General features: G+C 42.7%; 1 protein-coding gene across 1 annotated transcript in view; it reads left to right on the top strand.

The window, feature by feature from the left end:
- caska (calcium/calmodulin-dependent serine protein kinase a) overlaps nt 1-19,867 on the top strand; it is a gene marked incomplete at its 5' end in the record, with an annotated part of 120,562 nt that overhangs the window by 80,461 nt on the left and 20,234 nt on the right. Inside the window, 6 exons of the mRNA XM_079254304.1 lie at nt 3,394-3,471; nt 5,319-5,366; nt 9,850-9,930; nt 17,434-17,622; nt 17,734-17,812; nt 18,634-18,719. Coding sequence (XP_079110430.1) covers nt 3,394-3,471; nt 5,319-5,366; nt 9,850-9,930; nt 17,434-17,622; nt 17,734-17,812; nt 18,634-18,719 — 561 coding nt within the window. The remainder of the gene's footprint in view (nt 1-3,393; nt 3,472-5,318; nt 5,367-9,849; nt 9,931-17,433; nt 17,623-17,733; nt 17,813-18,633; nt 18,720-19,867) is intronic.

A 19,867-nucleotide genomic window follows, 5' to 3' on the forward strand; every position in this document is an offset into this window, starting at 1 on the left:
AACGTGAAACATATCACGTTATAACGTGATAAGTTTATTGTAAAAACATGAAACGTATCACGTTATAACGTGATAGTTTATTGTAAAAACGTGAAACATATCACGTTATAACGTGATAGTTTATTGTAAAAACGTGAAACATATCACGTTATAACGTGATAGTTTATTGTAAAAACGTGAAACATATCACGTTATAACGTGATAAGTTTATTGTAAAAACGTGAAACATATCACGTTATAACGTGATAGTTTATTGTAAAAACGTGAAACATATCACGTTATAACGTGATAAGTTTATTGTAAAAACATGAAACGTATCAAGTTATAATGTGATAAGTTTTATTGTAAAAACATGAAACGTATCACGTTATAACGTGATAGTTTATTGTAAAAACGTGAAACATATCACGTTATAACGTGATAAGTTTATTGTAAAAACATGAAACGTATCACGTTATAACGTGATAAGTTTATTGTAAAAACGTGAAACGTATCACGTTATAACGTGATAGTTTATTGTAAAAACGTGAAACATATCACGTTATAACGTGATAAGTTTATTGTAAAAACATGAAACGTATCACGTTATAACGTGATAGTTTATTGTAAAAACGTGAAACATATCACGTTATAACGTGATAGTTTATTGTAAAAACGTGAAACATATCACGTTATAACGTGATAGTTTATTGTAAAAACGTGAAACATATCACGTTATAACGTGATAGTTTATTGTAAAAACGTGAAACATATCACGTTATAACGTGATAGTTTATTGTAAAAACGTGAAACATATCACGTTATAACGTGATAGTTTATTGTAAAAACGTGAAACATATCACGTTATAACGTGATAAGTTTATTGTAAAAACGTGAAACGTATCACGTTATAACGTGATAAGTTTATTGTAAAAACGTGAAACATATCACATTATAACGTGATAAGTTTATTGTAAAAACGTGAAACATACCATGTATCTGAAAACGTGAACTTGGTCATTTTCGACTTTAGACGAGGAAATTGTGTGCAGGGTTGATAGGAGATTACAAATGGCTCATTTACAGGACTTGATAGAGTTTTTCTTCCTACTTGGGTTGAGACATTGTGAAATTATGGTGCTTTGGAACACTTTCGATCCATTGTAATAAATATGCGTAGTTTAGGGACAGTTTTAAAAGGCATGGGTCTGTACAGAAGGATAAATGAGTCCAATCCCCATGACGTGGCATCATTTCTAATTGAAACTTGAGCGGCACGAGAATCGCTATGAATGCAAACATCATTGGTGCATCCAAGTGCCATCTATCCATCCCTCCTCTACCGCTTATCGGGGTTCTGATTGCAGCAGTAACCAGGGAAGCCCCCCTCCCCAGCCACATTCGCCAACTCTGCGGGGGTCCCAAGGCGCTCCCGGGCCAGCTGAGAGATGTAATCCCTCCAGCGTTCAAGTGGTTATACGTTTTTACAATAAAACATATCACGTTATAACGTGATACGTTTCACGTTTTTACAATAAAACTATCACGTTATAACGAAATAAGGCCCAAACTTTTTTTTTTTATGAGGATGACAGCTCTACGCTTCTGTAGTTTGCTTTAAAATTTTTTTTTTGTTCCTCACATTCCTGCTGAAAGAGGACGTTATAAACGGCATAAACACTCTGAACAATCTGCTGCTTCTGCAGAAATGAAAGAAAATCAAACATTTTAGGCTTCCAGGGCCACAAACTTCTGTTTTTTTCTTCTGTAATTCTTGTTTGATTAAAAAAGAAAAAAAACTTGTTCAGGTGAAAATCAGGTTTCAGGACTTCGTTGCTATGGAGACAACTCCATCTGTCATTCGCTGCTTGCTGAAGACGAGCTGTTTGCAGAGCAGAGCGTGTAGTTTAGCTGTTCTGCAAGGAAACAGGAAAAGTTTTTACCTTCACTCAGCGTTATTTACCACATGTGGTTGATGTACTTCTGCAAATACTTCTGGAAACTAAAAAGTTTTCTGGTGTGGACAAATGTTAACACCAGTTGCTGCAAGATTTGTCCCTAAAATCGCATCATAGATATAATAAATAATAAATAATAAAAGAATATAACAGCATGAACAAAGATAAAAATGGAGACTGAGACCAGGAAGGAAACTTGGAGACGGACTTGGTTCTGGTTTTGCTCTGCATTGAACATATTTCTCCACCCAGCCTGGAGCCAAAGCAGAGGACGGATATCCGTTTGGTTGTTGGGTATAAAAATAAATCCAACATATTCATGCAAACCTGGTTTACTTTTGTTAAAACTCGGAGATGGATCATTTGCTGTGATGGAGGGAAAAAACTTATTTTCTGGAGGTACCTGAGACAACTGAGATACTGTAGCCTCTCCTGTATCCGTCCACAGGCGTTTTCTGTCTTTTAACAACACGTTCACCATCTGACGACTCGTGGACTGAAGTATTGATTTTAAATGTCTTTACCAAGCGGCGACCTCCGGCGGTTAAAAGTGAAGCCTATGCAGAAGTGCAAAAAACTGCAGTTCCCCCTTCATCCACTAGGGGCTGCAAAACAGAGCAAATCCCCATAGAGTACCATGTTAAAAAGACCAACTTCACAGCAGAAATAAACATGTTTACAGCAGAAATAAACATGTTTACAGCCTGGTACAAAAATCCATTTTAGGTTTAATAGGTCAGGTTTACCTTCATGACAACTGTGGGGGGACGGATTTTTTTTCCAACTCACCCGTTTTAGAGTCATTTTATCTCAAAATTCGGCATAATTAGGGGCGTGTCCTTTTGATTGACAAGTACCCGATCTCCCGCTTCAAGTAAGAAGATCGTAGAACAACCGCGGTTTTTAGGCGGTCAACAACGCTTTAGCTCGCTTACCTCCGTTAGCTGGTTAGCTACTGTTATCTCGGGGTTAGCTCTGTTAGCTCTTAGCTACAGGCAGCTCGGAGTTCGCTCGATGTCAATCATCCACCATGACGCCCCCCTCTCAGCTCCACCTCTTTGCCCATATTTGTATTTTGCGGGTGAGACGACACGCATGCCCCTGCCAAGATGGCGATGGTAGGAACCGCCCACCGAGCTTCAGTTCAGCTCTTCAGAAACCTACGGGTGACGTTACGGAGGCTCTGCCCATCTTTTTATATACAGTCTGTGGTCTTTACTTTTATATTCACCCAATAAATACATTAAAAGTTTGTACCAGTTGTTGTAAAAAATAAACTAGTAACTTTCTGTCATTTAGACCAAGCTGATCCGATGAGGTTGCACACAAACGATGATTCAAATGAACACAAAACACATGAAGCAGCCGTGATAAACGTACATATGTATAACTGAAAACCACGTTCTCTGCTTTTCATTCACATCGATGACTGACCCACTTCTGTCTTTTATTTCAGCTCTACGATAAGATCAACACCAAGTCGTCCCCTCAGATCCGAAACCCCCCTAGTGATGCAGTGCAGAGAGCCAAAGAGGTGACCAAACACACACACACACACTTTCCCTTTGTCCTCATGATGATGATGATGTGATAACTGTTCTAACTCACACTTCTGCCGGCGCTCGGGCTGCTTTATTCCTGCTGGCCTCTCACCCACTAACTCATCTGCTGACCTGTAAACGGGCTGCTTTCTGTGTGTCGGTGGGGTCCAGGCACAACCAGGGGTCCTCCAGTAAAGACACCCGTTATCGGTCATGAAACCCAGCACCGTTCGGGTGGAGTTCTCACACAGCAGCTTTAATCAAACACATCTCCAACGTGTTTGACCCTCCTCATTACAGACACACCACAACAATGGATCTGCAGACTATTAGCCGGCTTTCTGCAGTCTCCAGGGTCCCACTCGGGCCGTGAAGGACTCGCCACAGTGAGAGTGGGTTTGTGTGTGTGCTGCTGCTTAATAAGGATGGTGACAGAAGAGGGTGGGGGTGCGAGGGAAGTGGGGATCAGTGGTGTGCATTGTGAGTGGGTTTTGTGTACACTCGTGCATTCAGGCAGCTACACACAACGCTGCCATGTTTGTTTGGTGCTTTGTTGAGGGAGCAATTAAAGAGTGTGAAGTGTGAGGGAGTGGGCGAGGGGCTGGCGTCGTAAATCCCAGCGCTGTTAGAAGACAGGGGAAGCCATTTACGCCAGCTGAACTCGGTCTTTATGTGGCTTTGTTCGCGTCGGAGACCTGGCTAATTAACGCAGCTCGCTTTTATACAAAATGTTTAAATCTGCTGTCTGGTTCACGTTTTCCTGCTGAAATCAGACGAGCCACAGCAGATGCTGGTGGTTTTAGATTCATCCTTCAAACATCCACCCAAACAAGAGTCTGTTTGATGCAGCTTTTAAAGTCATGCAGATTGAGTCATTTTGAAGTGTTTTTCAGCGCTTTAAAGCGGAGACAGTAATCCTGTTTGCTCCGGGAGGCGACTACAGCCGCCGCTGGGAAGTCTGATTGAAGAGACGCTGTAACTAAAACTAGACCAAGTCATTGTTTTCATGTAAAGCTAATCTGTAAACAACATGCGGTCAGTGTTTAGTCGTCTCAGATTCATGCAGAGTCAGGGTTTAGGAAGCTTATTGCTTCCTCAAAAAGCTTCATCAGAGATCTGTCGAATTGAAAATCTTTGACCCAGCAGACAGAAAAATCTGTTTTTCTGTCCTTTAGCACCTTCAGCTCTGAGCCGTGCGTTCCAGGATGCAGGAAAAGCTTGTTTTATAGCTCTCATTGAGCTCAACGCAACTTAATTTATGCACTTTTTAAACATCGTTTTTTGGCCTCTGATGGAACTGGAACAAAACTCAACACAACACCAGTTATTAATCTGTGTTATTAATGCGCTAACGTCATAACCTGTCAGACTTTCCCACCCCTAACTTTCATACAAACCGTTCTCCTCAAAGGGAAACTCTTCATGGTGACTTTACGTCGGTCAGGAAGGAAACCGTAGACTGGGACATGTTTGATAAACCAGCCTGGAACTGCTGCAGTGCAGCTTGACCTCAGTGTATCTCATCATTTATTCATGGTTGTGCCTTCAGGATAAACCCCATCCTCCTCCTCCTCTTCCTCACCTCTGTCTGCTTCATTCTGGCTGAGATGCTGTAAATAAATCACCTTGTTGCTTCTGGTGGATCCTTGTTTGTTTCCACCCCAGCAGGGCAGTTTTTAGCTCTTTTTCTAACTACATTACGTCTCCTTTAACCTCCACCTTCGTCTTCTGAGGATGGATCCTCCTTATGAGTAAATTTAGCTTCAGAAACTAATCAGAGCATCTGAAATGTGATGTAAATGCAGAGGTAACGATTCTTCCTGTCTTCCTCCACCTAAAGAGTTCCTCCCAAGACGGAGCACGTGGCGCTTTGAAACATCTGGAATGTGTAAGACCTCATCACACACGATACAGCTGATCTGAGCACGAGGAAGGGTTAGATGCCGTCGCTTTGCAGTGTTTACATGTTGGAGGCTGAGGAGCAGAACTAATAACTAAATGATCACTAGACCACATTATTCAAGAGAAAGGTGAGGAATGGTCAGAGGAGGAACTGGGAGTCTTTCCGACGGATCGCGGTTCAGCATTTGTTTAAGCAGGAATATGATGTGATTATCAACCATATTTTACTGGGGGGGGGGGGGGGGTAGAGTTTTTACTTCAGTGTGTTTTCTTTTTCTTTTTTCTTGGACTTTTCATGATGTAGAGGTGGTGGCATCAAGGACCTGAGGCCCGGATCTGAACCTGGGAGGTGTAGCCTCTGGAGGAGGTGTAGCCAGATCTAACTTATATTCTGAATTAAAGAGGAATTAAACTGATGTAAACGTGGACGTTGTAGTTCTTCGTCGGAACGTAGCAGGTATCTCCCAATACGACGATATTTTAGAAATTATTTCTTCAATCAAAAACGATTCTTTTAAAAACGACCAAACATAAAAAACGGTTGAATACTCACACGTCTGGATGTGGACATAAATAACCAGAGTTTTAGGTCTTGAATCGTCTTCGACAAAAATTAGCATGACGCCATCTTTGTTTCCAACAGCATGGACGTCCTCAAGTTCTGTGTTGGTGTTATCCATCGTCCAGGCGCTTTGTGTTTTTACACCGCCGACAGTTCCGCTCCACGTAGATGACCGAAGGCGAAGGATGAGATTAAAGACAGCTATTTACCACCACCTAACCAGATCACATAAGAGGCATGTTTTGTCGGTTAGGCAGAAGGTCATTCTGATTGTATAGGATCGGAGTGCTACCGCCACCTAAAGGTTGGACATACTTATGGTTGTGCTTAACAACGCGGTTATGTAGATGGATTTGTTTTTTGGAAAGTGAGGTCATGTGGACCTTTTCTTTACTGGCCGGAGGTGGGAAGATATTCGGTTTTATAAAACCCCGGATATGTGAGTACAAGGTCTTACGGTCTGTTCAGACCAAACACGTTTTGAGCATTTTTGACGCTCAAAACGCTGAACCCTCAACGCTGGTCACTAAACTGTCACTTTTGTGTCCAACGCTCCTGACGCTCCTGCCACATTTGCCGCTTGTCTGGAGCGAGCGGCAAACACGGCGAAAAAGAGAGGTGGGAAAGGCGGAGCTTTCCTTCTGGTCAGTTTGAATGATGGCGGTGCAGTAGAGAGATGGCATGGTTTTATTTAATAAATAAACCTAGAGAACGTCGTCGTAGGGCAGTGATAGTTACTGTTAATGCAACAAGAGCCGCCCCCCACCCCAAGGATACGTAGCATTGCCATGCTACGTATCCTGCTACGTTGCCAAATCAGTAACATTCAACTTTTTAGCAAGGAATGGTTATTCTAAATATTGCACAGAGTAACGGCATTCTTATGTAACAGTATATGGTGAAAATACAATAATGCCTCCAGAATGTCGGTGTTTCTTTTTCAATATATATATGGAGCTACCGACGGAGCAGCTCTTTGGCGGAGTTCGGAGCAGCTGAAATCAGCCAAAACTGGCAACTCTGACAGGGTCAGTTAGGGCCGTTAGGACAGCAAAGCTTCTGCAAGCAGCCTGCAGCTCTTGTTTGTGGAGAGAACTGCAGCGTTGAGGATCGTTATGACTTGTTTAGATCGCATTTTCAGAAAGACAGTGGCTGCTTCACGAGCCGCAAGTCAAGAGTCAGGGAGCTGCATGCGATGAGGAACGCTGTCGTAGGGCGTCTCGGCCCCGTGTCTGGGTTCATCAGATAAATCGTAGGCGTACTCCAGGAGCTGCGTGCTGATCACTCTGATTGGTTGACGCCCCTCGTCAAGCGGCAAAAGTTCCAATTTTTCATCTCTGGGTTTTGTGGCATGTTTCGCGCGTAATGCGCGTCAAACACGTAACACTTTTTAAAATTTTGGCGCATGATGCGCATCATGCTGACGCTCAAAATGCGCAGTGAGAAAGCTTGACACTTCCTTGACGTGCCTCCACATAGACTTTACATGTAAACCTGACGCTCAAAACGCGTTTAGTCTGAACACACCGTCAGTGAAGCGCTTTTCTTTTTGTTGTGTTATGATATGCAGTTTGGTGCGTTACTGCCACCTTGTGGTGGTGCAAAGTAAAACATTAGGAGGAACAATACAGGTTAGTATGCTTAAAAAACTTGACTTTACAGGATCCGAGTTGCATGCTTCTCATAAATGTGGTTCCATATAATGAATTAACTAAACAATATTTCATTTCATTTATAAGAATAAGTATGACCGCTTCGCTGTGATCCAGAAGAAAACATAAAACTGGATTATTTTCTTCTGCTTTAATGAGCACATCTGTGCAGGCAGACACCTAAAGATAATGAGCTCCTCGGAGAGAGTATTTATCAGTTCCAGCTGATATTAACTTTGCAACTTTACCTTAATTCTTCACGCCTTTGTCTTTCTGTGACACTGCCATTTAATTTAAATGAGGTTAAGTCATAGATGGAGCGGTATTCAATTCAATTCAACTTTATTTATATAGCGTCAAATCACGGCAATGCCATCTCAAGACGCTTTACAGACAGAGGGGAAAACATAATGAAGGCCAATTGGAGGCTCCAACTCAATCTCCCATCCTGAGCAAGCACACTGGCGACAGTGGGAAGGAAAAAACTCCCTTTTAACAGGAAGGAAACCTCCGGCAGAACCCGGCTCAGGACAGGCAGCCATCTGCCTCTGCTGTGTGGGGGGAAGAGGACAGAAAGACAACAGGAACTGCTACTCCCGGCCAGGGAGACCTGCTGAGACAGGAGACATACATGTTAATGATGCAACACTGTTATGGGGGGGGGGTAAAAGAAAGAGATAAAGAGAAAAAGAAAGAAGCTCAGTGTATCAGGAAATGTCCCTCAGCAGTCTAAACCTATAGCAGCATAACTAAGGGATGCTAACCATCCCTAGCTATAGGACTTATCAAAAAGATAAGTCTTCAGCCTAGTCTTAAAGGTGGGGAGGGTGTCTGCTTCCCTAACACTAACTGGGAGCTTATTCCATAAGAGAGGGGCCTGATAACCAAAGGCTCTGCCTCTTGCTCGGCTCTTTGAGACTCTAGGAACCACAAGTAAGCCTGCAGTCTGCGAACGAAGTACTCTGCTTGGTATATAAGGAACAATGAGGTCTTTGATATATAGTGGTGCCTGGCTGTGGAGGGCTTTATATGTAAGGAGAAGGATTTTAAATTCTATTCTAGATTCAACAGGCAGCCAATGAAGAGAGGCTAAAACTGGAGAAATATGATCTCTCATGCTGGTTCTGGTCAGGACTCCGGCTGCAGAATTCTGGATCAGCTGAAGGGTTTTCAGGGCATATTTAGGACAGCCCAGTAATAGAGAGTTACAGTAATCTAGTCTCGAAGTAACAAAAGCGTGAACCAGTTTTTCTGCATCACTCTGAGACAGAATGTCCCTAATTTTGGCTATATTACGTAAATGAAAGAAGGCTGTTTTAGTAACCTGCTTAATATGTGGACCAAAGGACAGGTCAGGGTCAAATATTACTCCAAGGTTTCTCACTGTAGCACTGGAAGCTAAAGTAATGCCATCCAGGTTCATTACAAAACCGGAAAATTTAGCTTTTCAGATCCATTTAAATTTAGCTTTTTCAGAGTTTTTCAGATCCAACTAGAATTACTTCAGTCTTATCTGAGTTTAAGAGGGGAAAATTTCTAGACATTCAAGTCTTTATGTCTATGAGACAATTTTGTAGCCTATTGGGCTGATTTGTTTCATCTGGTTTAAAGGATAAGTATATCTGAGTATCATCTGCATAACAATAAAAGTTTATTCCATGCTGTCTAATAATTTTGCCTAAAGGGAGCGGTAATGAGTTGAATTACAGAGAAGTTGATGTTCTGCAGCGTGAGGTTCTGATATGTCGGTACCTCTTCCACTGTAACAAGCACATGTGGTTTAGAGATAATGAATACCTGGATGTATACAGCCTGCACCCCCCCCCCCCCCCCACCCCCCCCACCCCCCCCACCCCCCCACCCCACCCCCCCCTTGTGGAGTAGCCAAGCAGCTACTCCACAATGCAGGTTTCAGTCCACACACATCCCTCTCAGAGGCCTCACCTCTACAATACCACATTCACCAGTCAGGCGCAACATAACTGAAGCTGACATCTAACCAAGTCGCGTCAAAAAGGGCAGGAGGGAGGGGCGAAGCATGGTCGGATTCCTTAACTCACTATGTGGTGTCCAGAGTTGTTCTCACACTGGCTATGGAGGAGTAGGAGGAAGTGTCAGGGCGATTCTATGGGGTCACTGGGTCGTTCTCCATACTCTGAAGGTGCAGCAGGTACATTTGGGGGGGGGGGTTTCAGCTGTGGGCGATCTGGGCATGAAGCTGGAAAGGATTAAAGCTTCTCTTTCCATTTCCTCAGGTGCTGGAAGAGATCTCCTGCTACCCAGAAAAACACGAAGCGAAAGAACTCGGACGGATACTGACGCAGCCTCATTTCATGGTAAGTCAAAGAAAACTCGCACATTTCCAGCTAGTAAGAGCTAGCAAACGAGAGCAGGGGGGCCTTTCAGACACATTTCTGTGCTTTACTACTGTCCTGAGTTTTACCTGTTGAGCAGCACTTTGGCTTTGCATGGTATGGTAAACATGCAGCAGCTGATTAAATAGAGATGTGGTTTATTCTGCAACTTCCTCACTGCTCTTATTTCCTCTGCACGAAGAGGAAATAAAATAGTTTCTATATAAGCAGTAAAAGCGGATTAAAAAAACTCGGAACCGTGCATTAGACGGTTATAATGCACGACACAGTCTAGAACACCTCGACGCTAACATTGTTTAAAAATACTGGATAATTGTCTTAAATAATCAAGATCTCAATTTCAGTCAAAAATAATCATGATTATATTTTTTGTCATAAAAGAGCAGCCCTACTTCACATGTCTGATGACATCAAGCAAAACCCTCTGGAACCTTCTCTGCGATACGAAGATGTTGCCGTCGAGCTCGATGTGATTTTCATTTAAGAGATTCTAGAGGGAGGAGTTCTGATGTCTCGCATCTTAAACAGAGTTTAACCTGTTTCAAACTCTGGAAGAAGCAAGTTATTTTCTTCATCTCGAGACAGCAAGAACAAAATTACGTTATTTTGTCCTGGCAAACACGTGGTAAACATGCAGCAGCTGATTAAATAGAAATGTGGTTTATTCTGCAACTTCCTCACTGCTCTTATTTCTTCTGCATGAAGATGCATCAATAAGTTTTAATCTTCTTTCACTTTGCTCATACAAATGGGAGGAAAAATTCCTCCAGGAGCAATTCTGCTGAAAAGAATCAGGGTTCAGGTTGTCAGAATCTGCTCTGCATGTCGTACGTGCCCCTCCAGACCCGCATGCAGCTCCCCCTGCTTATGCCATCACATTAACGCCTCTGATTTCCGCCTCTGATCGATGACCTGCTCGATAGCAGGCGGACAGACCGTCAGAGAGACATTCAGAAAGTTCATCAAACTGCAGCGAGGGAAAGTGAGTAATCCAGATGAATGAGAGGAGAGGAGGTGTGGATGGAGGTCAGTAAGGCGTGTTTGATGCAATGTGCTGTGTCGGGTCAGGGGCCTGGCCGCTTCATGGCGCTATGACAACCTGAGCTGACGTGATCCACATTCCAGAGGGGTCAAATAAAAGCTGAGAGCAGATGAGCTGCAGCAGCTTCAATGTTTAGTTTGTAGCTTCAACATGTTGGAGGGTTTGATTCGTTTTGAGCAACAAATGATGCTGTTCTGCTGCTCAAATTGACCAACAGCACGCAGCGCTACAGTCCAGGCATTCTCTTAGCAAACAGCTCCAGCATTTTATGCCAAGCTGAGCGATTATTGATCTGAAAGATCAAAAAGTCCTTTCATTGTGAGACATTTATTTACCTTCATCTTCCTCATTCAGTAAACATGGATACATAATACATAGTGGTAGTGATTTTAATGATGGTTTTTCCAATGGTTAAATGGTTGGGAGAGATACGGATCAACATCTGGATGCAGGAATGTTGGAAGGGATGATTCCTCATTGTGAGATTGGAACATTTTCAGTCTATCTGCATAAAACTACACAACAAATGGTGAAAAAATCCAGGAGAAGTTCCCAACAGGTTTTCCATTATATCAAAGATAGATGCGGATCCTGGCAACATTCTGGATACTACCATCCAGAACAGTAACAAAGTTCTGGATACTACCATCTAGAATAAGAACAACGTTCTGGATACCACCATCCAAAACAAGAACGATGTTCTGGATACTACCATCCAGACCAGGAACATCGTTCTGGATACTATCATCTAGAACAGGAATATCGTTGTGGATACTGCCATCCAGAACAGGAACAACGCTCTGGATACTACCGTCCAGAACAAGAACGATGTTCTGGATACTACCATCCACAACAGGAACATCGTTTTGGTTACTATCATCCAGAACAGGAACATCGCTCTGGACACTACCATCTAGAACAGTAACAACGTTCTGGATACTACCATCCAGAACAGGAACAACATTCTGGATACTACCATCCAGAACAGGAACAACGTTCTGGATACTACCATCCAGAACAGGAACAACGTTCTGGATACTACCATCCAAAACAAGAACGATGTTCTGAATACTACCATCTGAAACAGGAACAACGTTCTGAATACTACCATCCAGAACAGGAACAACGTTCTGGATACTACCATCCAGAACAGGAACATCGTTCTGGATACTACCATCCAGGACAAAAACATCGTTCTGGATACTACCATCCAGAACAAGAACAATGTTCTGGATACTACCATCCAGAACAATAACATCACTCTGGACACTACCATCTAGAACAGTAACAACGGTCTGGATACTATCATCCAGAACAGGAACAACGTTCTGGATACTACCATCCAGAACAGGAACAACGTTCTGGATACTACCATCCAGAACAAGAACGATGTTCTGGATACTACCATCTAGAACAGGAACAACGTTCTGGATAATACCATCCAGGCAGGAACAACGTTCTGGATACTACCATCTAAAACAAGAACGATGTTCTGGATACTACCATCTAGAACAGGAACAATGTTCTGGATACTGCCATCTAGAACAGGAACAATGTTCTGGATACTACCATCTAGAACAGGAACAATGTTCTGGATACTACCATCCAGAACAGGAACAATGTTCTGGATACTACCATCCAAAACAAGAACGATGTTCTGGATACTACCATCTAGAACAGTAACAATGTTCTGGATACTACCATCCAGAACAGGAACAACGTTCTGAATACTACCATCCAAAACAAGAACAACGTTCTGGATACTACCATCCAGAACAGGAACATCGTTCTGGATACTACCATCCAGAACAAGAACGATGTTCTGGATATTACCATCCAGAACAAGAACGATGCTCTGGATACTACCACCCAGAACAATAACATCACTCTGGACACTACCATCTAGAACAGTAACAACGGTCTGGATACTACCATCCAGAACAAGAACGATGTTCTGGATATTACCATCCAGAACAAGAACGATGCTCTGGATACTACTATCCAGAACAGGAACAACGTTCTGGATAATACCATCCAGAACAGGAACAACGTTCTGGATACTACCATCCAGGACAAGAACATCGTTCTGGATACTACCATCCAGAACAAGAACAATGTTCTGGATACTACCATCCAGAACAATAACATCACTCTGGACACTACCATCTAGAACAGTAACAACGGTCTGGATACTATCATCCAGAACAGGAACAACGTTCTGGATACTACCATCCAGAACAGGAACAACGTTCTGGATACTACCATCCAGAACAGGAACGACGTTCTGGATACTACCATCCAGAACAAGAACGATGTTCTGGATACTACCATCTAGAACAGGAACAACGTTCTGGATAATACCATCCAGGCAGGAACAACGTTCTGGATACTACCATCTAAAACAAGAACGATGTTCTGGATACTACCATCTAGAACAGGAACAATGTTCTGGATACTACCATCCAGAACAGGAACAATGTTCTGGATACTACCATCCAAAACAAGAACGATGTTCTGGATACTACCATCTAGAACAGTAACAATGTTCTGGATACTACCATCCAGAACAGGAACAACGTTGTGAATACTACCATCCAAAACAAGAACGACGTTCTGGATACTACCATCCAGAACAGGAACATCGTTCTGGATACTACCATCCAGAACAAGAACGATGTTCTGGATATTACCATCCAGAACAATAACATCACTCTGGACACTACCATCTAGAACAGTAACAACGGTCTGGATACTACCATCCAGAACAGGAACAACGTTCTGGATAATACCATCTAGAACAGGAACAACGTTCTGGATACTACCATCCAGAACAGGAACGACGTTCTGGATACTACCATACAAAACAAGAACGATATTCTGGATACTACCATCTAGAACAGGAACAACGTTCTGGATACTACCATCCAGAACAGGAACAATGTTCTGGATACTACCATACAAAACAAGAACGATGTTCTGGATACTACCATCTAGAACAGTAACAATGTTCTGGATACTACCATCCAGAACAGGAACAACGTTCTGAATACTACCATCCAAAACAAGAACGACGTTCTGGATACTACCATCCAGAACAGGAACATCGTTCTGGATACTACCATCCAGAACAAGAACGATGTTCTGGATATTACCATCCAGAACAAGAACGATGCTCTGGATACTACCACCCAGAACAATAACATCACTCTGGACACTACCATCTAGAACAGTAACAACGGTCTGGATACTACCATCCAGAACAAGAACGATGTTCTGGATATTACCATCCAGAACAAGAACGATGCTCTGGATACTACCACCCAGAACAATAACATCACTCTGGACACTACCATCTAGAACAGTAACAACGGTCTGGATACTACCATCCAGAACAGGAACAACGTTCTGGATAATACCATCCAGAACAGGAACCACGTTCTGGATACTACCATCCAGGACAAGAACATCGTTCTGGATATTACCATCCAGAACAAGAACGATGCTCTGGATACTACCACCCAGAACAATAACATCACTCTGGACACTACCATCTAGAACAGGAACGACGTTCTGGATACTACCATACAAAACAAGAACGATATTCTGGATACTACCATCTAGAACAGGAACAACGTTCTGGATACTACCATCCAGAACAGGAACAATGTTCTGGATACTACCATACAAAACAAGAACGATGTTCTGGATACTACCATCTAGAACAGTAACAACGTTCTGAATACTACCATCCAAAACAAGAACGACGTTCTGGATACTACCACCCAGAACAATAACATCACTCTGGACACTACCATCTAGAACAGTAACAACGGTCTGGATACTACCATCCAGAACAGGAACAACGTTCTGGATAATACCATCCAGAACAGGAACGACGTTCTGGATACTACCATCCAGAACAAGAACGATGTTCTGGATACTACCATCTAGAACAGGAACAACGTTCTGGATAATACCATCCAGGCAGGAACAACGTTCTGGATACTACCATCTAAAACAAGAACGATGTTCTGGATACTACCATCTAGAACAGGAACAATGTTCTGGATACTATCATCCAGAACAGGAACAATGTTCTGGATACTACCATCCAAAACAAGAACGATGTTCTGGATACTACCATCTAGAACAGTAACAATGTTCTGGATACTACCATCCAGAACAGGAACAACGTTCTGAATACTACCATCCAAAACAAGAACGACGTTCTGGATACTACCATCCAGAACAGGAACATCGTTCTGGATACTACCATCCAGAACAAGAACGATGTTCTGGATATTACCATCCAGAACAATAACATCACTCTGGACACTACCATCTAGAACAGTAACAACGGTCTGGATACTACCATCCAGAACAGGAACAACGTTCTGGATAATACCATCCAGAACAGGAACAACGTTCTGGATACTACCATCCAGAACAGGAACGACGTTCTGGATACTACCATACAAAACAAGAACGATGTTCTGGATACTACCATCTAGAACAGGAACAACGTTCTGGATACTACCATCCAGAACAGGAACAATGTTCTGGATACTACCATACAAAACAAGAACGATGTTCTGGATACTACCATCTAGAACAGTAACAACGTTCTGAATACTACCATCCAAAACAAGAACGACGTTCTGGATACTACCATCCAGAACAGGAACATCGTTCTGGATACTACCATCCAGAACAAGAACGATGTTCTGGATATTACCATCCAGAACAAGAACGATGCTCTGGATACTACCACCCAGAACAATAACATCACTCTGGACACTACCATCTAGAACAGTAACAACGGTCTGGATACTACCATCCAGAACAGGAACAACGTTCTGGATACTACCATCCAGAACAGGAACAACGTTCTGGATACTACTATCCAGAACAGGAACAACGTTCTGGATACTACCATCCAGAACAGGAACGACGTTCTGGATACTACCATCCAGAACAGGAACAACGTTCTGGATACTACCATCCAAAACAAGAACGATGTTCTGGATACTACCATCCAGAACAGGAACAACGTTCTGGATACTACCATCTGGAATCTGACAGTGGATCGATAGAAAATGAATGAAGGACCAGAACATGATGGAAGTCACTGGATGGTGGAAATGAGCTGCTTGGAGGAGGTCTGAGCTCTTCTATTGCACCGCTTGTCGTACACACACCTTAAAGCAGGCTGAGCTTTTAGGCAGGATACTCCTTGACTGACAAGCCGATTATTTATGGAAATAAACTGTGATAAAGTAAACACAAACCGTCTTAGGTAACCAATGTAAGATCTCATTTAAAGAATAAATAAATAACTAAAAAAATAAATAAATAAAAGATCTCATTTCAGTTTAAGGTGAAAGATTACTTTTTAGGTTAACTTAACAGTGGAAAAGGTTCAATAAAGGATATGCTGTTTAGATATTTATGTTTCTATTTTGACCAAAAGTAATTTCTGATATAAACTTTAAATATTAGTTTTCAATTTTTAATAAAATCTGCTTGGGAACATGCTTTGTACAGTTTATCTCCTTATTTTTTCTCATGTTGTTTATGAAATAATTGATTCTTGATGTGAAACGGTGCTGATGCTGCAGGATTTCACTGCTCGATGAGACACCAGACTGTACCTCTTTCCCTGTTGTTCATGTTGCCCCTCGCAGCCTGAAGGCCTCATTTCACCCGCTCACCTTCCTGGATGTCTGAGGACACATGTGATGTGTTTTGACGTGGAAGTCAGAGAAGCTGCCGTCGCCTTCATGTCTCTGCCTCTCTGATCTGCTCTCCTTCCTTGACGTGCTTTTTAAGTGTGTGTTTTTGTGTAACGCTGAAGGGAAACGGTGACGGTTCCCCCCTTTGTTGATGTTTGATCGCTGTCTTCTGAAGCTCAGACTGGTTTGTTAAAGTGCCATTCAAGGGTCTCTGTGGCTGTCGGAGGAGGGAAGTCCAACACTGTGTGATGGGAGTGGCGGGGGTTTGCTGCTACTAGATGTGATTCTTCTAGTAAAACAGGAAGTAATAGCTGCTGTGGAAAAGGTTAAACATCTTCATGTACTGCAGAGCAGCGAGTCGGATAACATTCAGACTCCTGACAGTTTATAAACGAGGGGCTCTATTTAGTTCAGATCATAACCAGGTTTCCGCTCCGGTTTTGCATACGAGTCTAAACACACTCGACTGTTTAGATAAAACGTTGACCTGTCCTCCTCTTCTTATTCCCAAACATCCCAAACAGGGAAAACCGTCCATGTCTGTGAAAATGGTTTGGTATTCAGGAACGATGGACGGATCTGTCTCCTGACTCGTCAAATAAAATCCATTTCTTATCCATGATCTTCTTCTCTCAATCTCCAACTTGATCACTAAGAAGAGAGTAAGAGTGGTTTCTTCTGTGTCCACAGGCGTTGCTGCAGGCCCACGACGTGGTCGCCCACGAGGTTTACAGTGACGAAGCTCTGCGGGTGACCCCTCCCCCCACCTCACCCTACCTGAACGGAGACTCCCCAGAGAGCGCCAACGGAGATATGGACCTGGAGAACGTCACCAGAGTCCGTCTGGTCCAGTTCCAGAAGAACACAGACGAGCCGATGGTACGCCGTCCCTCAGACCGCCATGTGATTCAGCAATGCGGTTCTGAGCGGTCAGATCTGCTGGATTTCAGCACGCCGCTGACTCCGGGTTGTTTGTTTTCATGCACGCAGGGCATCACGCTGAAGATGAACGACACAAACCACTGCATCGTCGCCAGGATAATGCACGGAGGGATGATCCACAGACAAGGTCGGCTTGACTCAACCTGCAGCGCCGAGTCGCCAAACCAACACAAAAGTCTTTGTTTAAAACGCAAAAACAAAGTTTCGCAGAAGGAATGAAATATTTCTTCATGCATATCGCTTTCCTCCACGTGTCACAGCATCATTTAATTATTACAAAAATGAACGTAGTAAGTTGATAAGAATTAGTTATCAGGTTAATCTCCTTCATTTCAACATAAAGTTAATTTTCTATTTATCGCATTTTGAGGAGTATCAACATTTTTAGAGATCGGAGTTAAATATTCACTGATTTGAGACATTTTTCTTATACAAACTGAATTAATTGAATATAATGATGCACTAAATAACATCTCAGTTCATGGATTTTCTCTAAAAGTGGATTTTATCGGACCTCGTCTAACATAAGGCTGAAAAAGATGCACGTCCTTCTGATTCACGTTTCTTTCCATCATCACGCAGGTGGAAATGTGCTAATAATCCCTCTTCCTGTTCAAGTTACAAATTAAACAAATAGGATTGTATTTCCTCTCTGTTGTTTTACTATTCATCTAATTGTCTGAGATGAAGAAGCTTTCAGGTCTTTTTAAATCGCCTCTGAAAGGGGATAAAAAGAAAAGGGCTCCATCTTCACTGAGGACAGAACAACAGGGCGGCAGCACACTTGTTCTGTTGCTTTGTGACGATGGCATCTTGTTAACGAACCTGTTTGATTTATCAGGCGGTAACTAGAAAGTCAAACCAGGATGTCGTTTCCTGCTTTGGTTGTGCCGGGAATGAAATGGCACTGAGAAGGAAAGTTTGTGTTAACTTCTGGTTTCCTTTCAGGAACGTTGCACGTTGGAGATGAGATCAGGGAAATCAACGGCATCAGTGTGGCCAACCAGACTGTTGAGCAGCTGCAGAAGATGCTGGTGAGTCTTTGGCAGGACGCTGAGAGGATTGTAGTGAGAACATTTCAGCGGATAAAAGGGTGAAAATTTAGAAAGCACAATATTTTCACATACATGTTGGATTAGAAATGTTCCAGAAGAACCGATGAACAAAAGCAGGACGTCGGAGAATCAGGTGCATTGTTAAAATAAATCCTTCCTCATGATCCATATTAGAGCTGGGCGATTAATCGGGTTTTAATCTCAATTACGATCTGAGTTTTCAACGATCATAAAAATAAAAGGGTGTGATTATTCTGTCTTCAGCTGCTAATCGAGCGTCTCTGGCGTTGCAGCGCTGTGCTGTAAACTCCTCCCACAGCCGCTTTGCTTTCATTCAGACACTGTTGCCAACTTGGCGACTTTCTCGCTAAATCTGGAGACTTTTTTTGTGAAAAGCGACAAATCTAGCAACTTTTACTGGAGTTATTAGAGACTTTTCTGGTGTTTTGGCGACTGACTTGAAGGCACATATTGTTCTGCAGTTACTGTAAGGAAGGAGCAGCGGGAGCCTCTCCCGTCCTAAAGCACTCCCAGGCGGCCAGTCTCAGTCGGCTCCGGCTGCAGGTCAATGTAGAATAACTGCAGTAGGTTGTGGAAGTTCACCTAAACATAGTTTATACCATTGTCAGTGACAACTGGCTGCATTATTTTCCTATACATAGTTCGGCCAGTTAAACACTGAAATGTCCCTCCGTTACGGGGCGTTACCATAGCAACGCGTTAACCAGCTGGTTCAGATCAGCCGTCTTTTAACAGGTGAATGAGAGAAACGCGCTGCAGCCTGACAGCGGTTGTTTGGTATAAAACGTACATCCAGGCCAACGTAAAATAGTTCCTATATAAGCGGTAAAAGCGGATTAAAAAACTCGGAACCGTGCATTAGACGGTTGTAATGTACAACACAGAGTCTAGAACACCACAATGCGCTGCGTTGTTTAAAAATACTGGATAATTGTGTTAAATAATCGAGATCTCAAGTTCAGTCAAAATAATCGTGATTATAATTTTTGTCATAATCGAGCAGCCCTACTTCATATGTCTGATGGCATCAAGCAAAACCCTCTGGAACCTTCTCTGCGAAACGACGATGTTGCCGTCGAGCTCGATGGGATTTTCATCTAAGAGAT

The sequence above is a fragment of the Telmatherina bonti genome (genome assembly GCF_933228915.1).
Source record: "Telmatherina bonti genome assembly, chromosome: 15".
Taxonomy (NCBI): domain Eukaryota; kingdom Metazoa; phylum Chordata; class Actinopteri; order Atheriniformes; family Telmatherinidae; genus Telmatherina; species Telmatherina bonti.